Source organism: Thalassophryne amazonica, chromosome 14 (genome assembly GCF_902500255.1).
Source record: "Thalassophryne amazonica chromosome 14, fThaAma1.1, whole genome shotgun sequence".
Classification (NCBI taxonomy): Eukaryota; Metazoa; Chordata; class Actinopteri; order Batrachoidiformes; family Batrachoididae; genus Thalassophryne; species Thalassophryne amazonica.
Window position 1 is genome coordinate 76798274 of NC_047116.1, and position 8788 is coordinate 76807061.

The 8788-nt window shown below is 40.8% G+C and overlaps 1 protein-coding gene across 1 annotated transcript in view; it reads right to left on the reverse strand.

Annotated features, from left to right (window-relative positions):
• ift88 (intraflagellar transport 88 homolog) overlaps nt 1-8513 on the reverse strand; it is a 146840-nt gene extending 138327 nt beyond the window's left edge. Inside the window, exons 1-3 of the mRNA XM_034186160.1 lie at nt 8361-8513; nt 1295-1357; nt 1104-1160 (exon numbers count right to left, since the gene is read on the reverse strand). Of these exons, the coding sequence (XP_034042051.1) occupies nt 1104-1160; nt 1295-1357; nt 8361-8441 (201 nt within the window). The 5' untranslated portion in view covers nt 8442-8513. The remainder of the gene's footprint in view (nt 1-1103; nt 1161-1294; nt 1358-8360) is intronic.
• Between the last annotated feature and the right edge of the window lie 275 nt (nt 8514-8788).

The following is an 8788-nucleotide window of genomic DNA, read 5'->3' on the forward strand; positions in this document are numbered from 1 at the left end:
ATGGCTTTGGTTGGGGTGTAGCGAAGCAGGGCTTTAAAAACAGCTAAGAGAAGTTTAAAATCAATGCAATATCGGACTGGGAGCCAGTGGAGGGAAGCCAAGACAAGTGTGATATGGGTGTGATTTTTCTTGCCCCAAGAGAAGATGAGCGGCAACATTCTGAATGAAGTGAAGGCAGGTGAGAGAGGACTAGTCCAAGTCAACATACAGGGAGTTACAATATCTAATCTACTTGTAACAAAGGCAGGGGTAACCTTCTCAAGGTCAATCTGAGAAAAATAGGACTTGCTCTTGGCTAAAAGACAGCGTTGTAAAAAACTTGTTTTAACAGCAGCACTGATCTGCTTATCAAATTTAAAATGGCTGTCAAAAATCACTCCAAGGTTCCTTGCACAGGACCGAATGCTGGAACTCAGGGGGCCCTGGATATCAACAGACCAAGCTGAGGAAGTGTTTCTTCCAAATCTCTATCTTGGATTCATTAAGATTTTAAAAATGAGCAATTATCCATGATTTGACATCATTCAAACAGTCAAACAATGGCTGCATTGAGTCACTGTCTAACGACCTTAGTGGCAAGTAAATCTGGACATCGTCCGCAAAGCAATGAAAACAAATTTGATGTTTTCAAAAAAACACCAGCAAGGGGAAACATATATAAAAGAAAAAGAATAGGGCCTAGGATGGAGCCTTGAGGGACTCCACAGGTCAGTGGGGGCACACCTGAAGAAAAGTGACCCAACTGCACAAAAGCTCTACTTTGTAAGGTTGGACCTGAACCAGCCTGTAATGCCCACATACTGGTTGAGACAATGCAGAAGGATTACTGTGGAGCAGGGTCAACTGTGTCAAAGGCAGCTGTCAGGTCTAAAAGCATCAGGATGGCAGAACTAGTGACTATCATAGAATGAAATAGTCTTTATTGTCATTGTACGGGGGTTAGTTAAAACATAGTTAAAACATAGTTTAAACATAGTAGTTAAAACATCGCCAAAATTAGTAAACTTTTATGACATCCAATTTTGACACAATCATACAAACACTTTCTATATTTATATTCCTATTATAACACATTCTGAAGTAATGGTATTTACTGTACTCACCCCAAAAGAAGACCCTAAACGGCGAGCTCCAATGGCAGTGTCACGAAATTTGGCAGTCTGCGGGAGAAAAAGAATTTCTGTGTCAACCCAATATATGTCCCTTTTTCCTTCTTTCTGATATACAAATGTCTTGCTATGTTCACTGGACTGTTCACATATTTGGTCTGAAGTGAGGGTTACTTGGTACTCACTGAAGCCCTTTGGCCATGACTCGTCCGCACTGCTTGCTGGAAGCCCGCATCATTATCAAGCTCCTGAAATATCAGTTAGTCATTATTTATTTGTCATTAAAAATGCAGAAGCATATAACTGCAATTCCTTATTGCTGGTTTTGAAGAACGTGGTAGCACATAGATAGCATGAAACTACATTCTTTACAGTACATGAATATGTTATACAATTGGCAGTGTATAGCTACAGAAGACGGAAAGCCGATTGGCTGATCACTGTCAAGTGACAACACCTGTGTCATCGCGTTTACACTAGTTTCTACAACCCCAATTCCAATGAAGTTGGGATGTTGTGTAAAATGTAAATAAAAACAGAATACAATGATTTGCAAATCCTCTTCAATCTATATTCAATTGAATACACCACAAAGACAAGATATTTAATGTTCAAACTGATAAACTTTATTGTTTTTGTGCAAATATTTGCTCATTTTGAAATGGATGCCTGCAACACGTTTCAAAAAAGTTGGGACGGGGCAACAAAAGACTGGGAAAGTTGATGAATGGTCAAAGAACACCTAATTGGAAACAGGTGAGTGTCATGATTGGGTACAAAAGGAGCATCCCCAAAAGGCTCAGTCGTTCACAACCAAAGATGGGGCGAGGATCACCACTCTGTGAACGACTGTGTGAAATAATAGTCCAACAGTTTAAGAACAATGTTTCTCAACTTTCAATTGCAAGGAATTTAGGGATTCCATCATCAACAGTCAATAATATAATCACAAGATTCAGAGAACCTGGAGAACTTTCTACACATAAGCGGTAAGGCCGAAAACCAACATTGAATGCCCGTGACCTTCGATCCCTCAGGCGGCAATGCATTAAAAACCAACATCATTGTGAAAAGGATCTTACCGCGTGGGCTCAGGAACACTTCAGAAAACCAATGTCAGTTAAAACAGGTTGTCGCTACATCTACAAGTGCAAATTAAAACTCTACCATGCAAAGCGAAAGCCATACATCAACAACATCCAGAAACGCCACCGCCGCCTTCTCTGGGCCTGCCTGAGCTCATTTGAAATGGACAGACACAAAGTGGAAATGTGTGCTGTAGTCTGATGAGTCCAGGTGTCAAAATATTTTTGGAAATCATGGACGTTGTGTCCTCCAGACCAAAGAGGAAAAAGACCATCCAGATTGTTACCAGTGCAAAGTTCAAAAGCCAGCATATGGTGATGGTATTGGGGGCGTGTTAGTGCCCATGGCATGAGCAACTTACACATCTGTGATGGCACCATCAATGCCGAAAGGTACATCCAGGTTTTGGAGCAAAACATGCTGCCATCCAAGCAACGTCTTTTACACGGACGTCCCTGCTTATGTCAGCAAGACAATGCCAAGCCACATTCTGCACGTGTTACAACAGCGTGGCTTCATAGTAAAAGAGTGCAGGTACTAGACTGGCCTGCCTGTAGTCCAGACCTGTCGCCCATTGAAAATGTGTGACGCATTATGAAGCGCAAAATACGACAACGGAGACCCCTGACTGTTGAACAACTGAAGTCGTACATCAAGCAAGAATGGGAAAGAATTCCACCTACAAAGCTTCAACAATTATTGTCCTCAGTTCCCAAATGCTTATTGAGTGTTGTTAGAAGGAAAGGTGATGTAACACAGTCGTAAACATACCACTGTCCCAGCTTTTTTTAAACATATTGCAGGCATCCATTTCAAAATGAGAAAATATTTGCACAAAAACAAAGATTATCAGACTGAACATTAAATATCTTGTCTTTGTGGTGAATTCAACTGAATATAGGTTAAAGAGGATTTGCAAATCATTGTATTCTGTTTTTATTTAGATTTTATACAACGTCCCAACTTCATTAGAATTGAGGTTGTATGTCCACCTCCGCTGGACCCCGGTGAGGGAGGGCAAAGGAAATGTTTCTATACAGCCAATTTGTGACCCCAAACACGAATTCTGATCCATGGAACTTGAAACTTCCCCCATGTATACTAACGTTTCTTGCAGCTCTCTGCTTCTCGTACATCACCTGTAGAATTCATGTGTTAGGAATGCCTTTAATACCTCTAGACACTTTGTGGACAATTCAGACAACCTTGTTTCCGCATAGTGTATGGACAACATCTGTAATTCACCATTCTATGTTCAATACATTTCATCATAGACCACAGAAGCCATGAGAAGCTTGTTTTGTCTGTTTTTCATCTTCCAGCTTTGTGGAATATCAACGACAGTGTGGCCCTCTTCTGAATCGACACCGATTCTCATATTAGTTTCAGATAATGTCAAAATATGTCAATCGGGGTAACAGAAATTGGTCTTAGTGACCACATATTAACATACTGCATTAGAAAGGGTACACTGTACAACACTGTTCATCATCTCTACAAAAAGAATGGTCAGAGTTATATGAGTGTGATAATATCGATGTTGCATGTTGCAAATTCATTTAATCCTTTGTCTGTTCGTAGCCAGTCTGTGCACTTGAAGAAAGGAAGGGTGAAACTTACGACTGACCAGTGGACAACCAACAAGATTTTAGACTTCATCAAGCTATGAGGCTGACGTTGAGCCAAATTTAAAAGTTCTAACCCACAATATGAATTAGAACAATTCAACGTGCAGATCTGAGTAGTGCTAAGTTGAATATATATATATATATATATATATATATATATATATATATATATATATATATATACAAGGTCTATTAGAAAAGTATCCGACCTTATTATTTTTTCCAAAAACCATATGGATTTGAATCACGTGTGATTACATCAGACATGCTTGAACCCTCGTGGGCATGCGAGAGTTTTTTCACGCCTGTCGGTTACGTCGTTCGCCTGTGGGCAGTCTTTGAGTGAGGAGTCGCCCACCCTCTCGTCGATTTTTTTCATTGTTTAGGAATGGCTCAGACTGCTGCTTTGTTTGATCAAAATTTTTTCAAAACTGTAAGGCACAACTGAGTGAACACCATTCGATAAATTCAGATGGTTTTCGGTAAAAATTTTAACGGCTGATGAGAGATTTTGGTCTGTAACTGTCGCTTTAAGGACGGCCCACGGCGCCTGACGGTGATCTGCGCTTCAAGGCGGGTTCAAGTTAACCCAGTAAGTCGTCAGAGAACAGAGAACTTTCAGAAGAAGTCGGCATGAGGAGTTTATTCGGACATTCCATTGTTAACGGACATTTTGTAATGAAAGAACGTGTGGGCAGAGTCGCATGTCGGGCCGGACCCGACCGCGGGGGGTCGCGACAGGAAAAACACCTCCGTTGGAAACCTTAACGGGAAAGTTTGAACATGCCCAAGCTGTTAAACAATTTCTCAGTTACTCACTTGTTGAAAGCCATCAAAAGCCGCCTGAATTTTACAAATGGTTTTCAACACGGAGGTGTTTATCCTGTCGCGGCGCACACAGATTTGCCGAGTCGTCACGGAAACGACTCGGCGAATTTGCGCGCACGTCTTTCATTACAAAATGTCCTTAAACAGTGGAATGTCCGCATAAAGTCCTCATGCCAGCCTCTTCTGAATCTTCTCTGTTCTCTCACGATGTCCTGGGTGAATTAAGCCTTAAATTAGGATGTTTTCAGGTCGAAACAGGCCGACGATGGCGCCTGGAAGCGCTGCAGGACGTCCCGGTCCGTGGGAAGTCCTTACACCGACAGAAACACCCCATAATCTCTCATCAGCCGTTAAACTTTTCACCGAAAACCAGCTTAATTTCTCGAATAGTATCCACTCGGATATTCCTCACAGATTCAGAAAAAATTTTGATAAAGCAACGCGCGCCGTCTGGAGCAGCGTGTGAAACAAAGGAATTCAGCCGAGAGGGCGGGACCACATCTCACTCAAGGCCTGCCCACAGGGAAATGACATCACCGACACGCGTGAAAAAACTCACGCATGCACACGAGGGTTCAAGCATGATTGGTGTAATCGCATGTCAATCAAATCCATATAGTTTTTTTTTTTTATAAAACTGCCGGTTAGTTTTATAAGATACCTCGTACATGTATATATATACACATATACACACACACAGTTCAGATTAGCACAGTTATATACAGATTAGCACAGTTCAGCTAATCCGATATCAGATAATTATTGAAGCTAATGTTTTTGCTAGTGGATTAGCTTTTCAGGTAAGTTTTAAAACCATCATTGGACCAATTATCTTCCGATAAATTTAGTTCCGATAACTTTCAGTTCGATAACATTTTTTTTGCTGGTAAGTGAGTAAAGTTTAATGGCCAAAAACATTTGTAAACCCTAAAATCAAACATTTGAGTCCATCTGTTGTGTGTTTATTTACGGCAGACTGGCTGTCGCTTGCTGATACATCATTAAGCGCAAAATGTGACTGGCCGGTCGATGCAGGGAGCACTGTGGGTAGTGTAGTTCAAGTTCACTTTGGACGTTACTAGGGATGGGTACTGATAAGATTATATCGATATCGATTCCGCTTATTGATCCGATTCCTTATCAGTTCCCTTATCAATATCTCTTATGAATTTTCTGTGTACTAAAAGTAGGCTTTACAGGTTTTCCATGTCAACAACATTTTATTGCGTCTTAAAAGTAAATAAATATGAAATTGGTCAATGGATCCTTGATCTCTGGACATAAATAAAAATAAACAAAATCTGTAGTTTTTGTCACAAGCATTTCCTTTCAGACATTTTGGCATGAAGATCACTCCGTACCTCTGAGCTGAACTTAGATGGCTGCTGCATGTCAGCACAGGACGTCTCATTTTGGGAGGAAAAAAGTTTTGATCGATTGCAGTTTATTGTTTGTATTACAACGTTTGGGAAGAGGTGTCATTTGATTTAAATGGCGATTCACTTTGAAGTTGTTAATTCCGACCGGACTCTGTCTCAGCAGACAGCCGCACAGTGTTTGGAGCGGTACAAACGGAACAGAGGGCGAGTCTCGTTTCTTTCTCACAACAAGACAGGAGTCCCAGTTAGTGACTTTAATCCAGACAAAAGCGACTCATGATTGTCATATTTTAATGGCTTTGAGCGGGGTTAGGAAGTGGAGTTGCCGCGTCGGTAAAACATCGAAGCAAAGAACCAATGAAGCAACGGATCGGAGCAGTTTCATTGCTTCAAGCTTCAAAGCATCGCTGCGCTGCAGAAATGGCTGATTACAGACCCGCTGCAGGGTTTGTAATCAACGTAGAGAAATTATCATTTTGCCGACAAACACCCCCAAAAACAATGGCTTCTCTGAAGGACCAATAAAGGAATCATGAAGCAAAAAGGCTATCAATGTCGGTGGATTGAATGATTTCTTAACGATACCCGAAAACAACCGGTTCCCGATACCCAACCCTATCAATAATCGTACAATATATGGGACTTGGGAGGTTGGACAACAGTCAAATGGAACGCTGACGTTATGGAAAGTAAGCAAACGATAAGGAACCATCAAGACAGACAGCAAAACGAAACATGACGAAGCGCCAGCTGCAGGAATGAAGCTGTACGATGGTTAAACAATACCTCCGAAAGCCACCTTAAGTCCAGATTTCTTGTTTCATTTGGGTTTTGTTGTCCTTCGTTAGTGCTGTGTGACTGGGGCTTTAGCTGTAACTGACATCAGCCAAACTGAAATGGACACAATTCTTATAATTCTCCAGAGAAGTATTGATATTGCTGATAAGGTGGGTTTGGAGACCATTGTTATTGCCATAGACCAGGCTATCGATTCAAAAGGCACGATTCAAACAGCCCAACTCGCCGTTTTGCAGGTGCCGCGTACGGCAAAATATCGCCCAGTTCAACTTTGCCGAGGGCGCCGCCATGTTGAAATAAACTCTGCGATGACGTCATTTGAACTAGCCAATCAACAAGGACATCCGGTCAAATAGCGCTAGGTCCGTGTTTGCCGTATCCGGCAAAATATCCACTGCCTTATTTATTACAAAGTGGCTAATGATACATACACCCGTATCTTCTGTGGGACTGCTAAAGGTACGGACCGAGGAGAATAAGCGAAGTGTGCAACGCATCTGCGCATGTGTGAGTCAAACGGGGGCAAAAATTCCAACTACCAAACTCACACCGCTCCCATTGAATTTCGTATACAGTAGCATTAGCAGACTGTGAAAGTTAAGGCTTACAGGGATTGTTTCAAATGCTTTAAGCCTTAAGCGACGCATACAATAATGACAGGTCCACAAGGGTACGGACATATTTGCGCATTCTGATTGGTCGGTAAGACATGACATAACCGGGGAATACCCTCCGTGTCTTTAGAACGGTCTCTGTAGATACGGGTCACATCCGTAGCCACGGCCTATTTTTTACAGTAACTTTACATTGTAAGATTTAAAATTGAGAAAGTGATTCAATGAAATCATGATTTTAAAATTAGAATTTGTTTTTAAGTTTGTCAGGAAATTAGAAATTGCTGCCATTTACAAAATGTGCCCCCCGGGCAACTATGGGTCATGATCACAATTACTTTAATAATGGTGAGTTTGAGAATTTAAAGGCAATATTTTGTTAATCAATTCGCCCTTTTAAATTGGTGCTTGTTTTTAACAATACTTGTATATAATATACAAGATTAAGAATTAAAAATATGTAATAAAGTGAATGACTAAAAATATCATTTTTGACACTCATTTCTGCGTGTCCAATAACATTAGAACAACTGATGCTTAAGTTTTTTTTCTTCACGTTAATTCGTTTCGGACAGCTGTGAAAATAATTAATATTAACAATGTAAAGTCAATTCTTTCTTCTTCAACTTTAACGATTTGAACGTCGACAGTGAGTAAACGAAGAAACTTGCATTTTCCAAAACGTGTTAGCTTTAAAGCTTCTTGGCATTCTTTGCATTTCACTCGAGGCAAATTCCAAACCAGTGCCGGAAAAGAAATAAAGACAGAAACGGGATCAGGAGCATCGTACATAGGATGAACATCAGAAGGCGTCCTCAGAAATCAACGGGTCGTCAAGGCGATCGACGTACACATACATACGCTATGTGGAAACACAAACCACTTCGAGTGGTGAAAATAGTACATCTTAAAACTCACATTAGCGTCAAATATCGGGTTATAATCGTTATAGCCCGAATAAAGGTCCTCCTCCTCTCCAGCCAAATGTATATTTTCCATTTTGATGTCCCACAGACCGCAAAAGCTACCACTACCGCTCGATTCACTGTGAAGCACTGGGAACGAAAATAGGTTCAAATGGAGATCAGTGGTTCAATCCACTGAGCTCTATATAACACTGGATCGCTCTTTGGCCAATATTTCTGAAGCAAACCGGCCGCCATATTACCACTCCCATGTCCTGCTCCTGAACGCTCTTTTCTATTGATCTTTAATCAGGCGAATGCAACTTTATTGGTAATTTTGCTAAAAAAAAAAAAAAAAGACAATAATAATAATAATAATAATAATAATAAGTGGCTTATTAACTCAACATGTGTAGCCAGATGTTGAGTTAATTTTAAGAC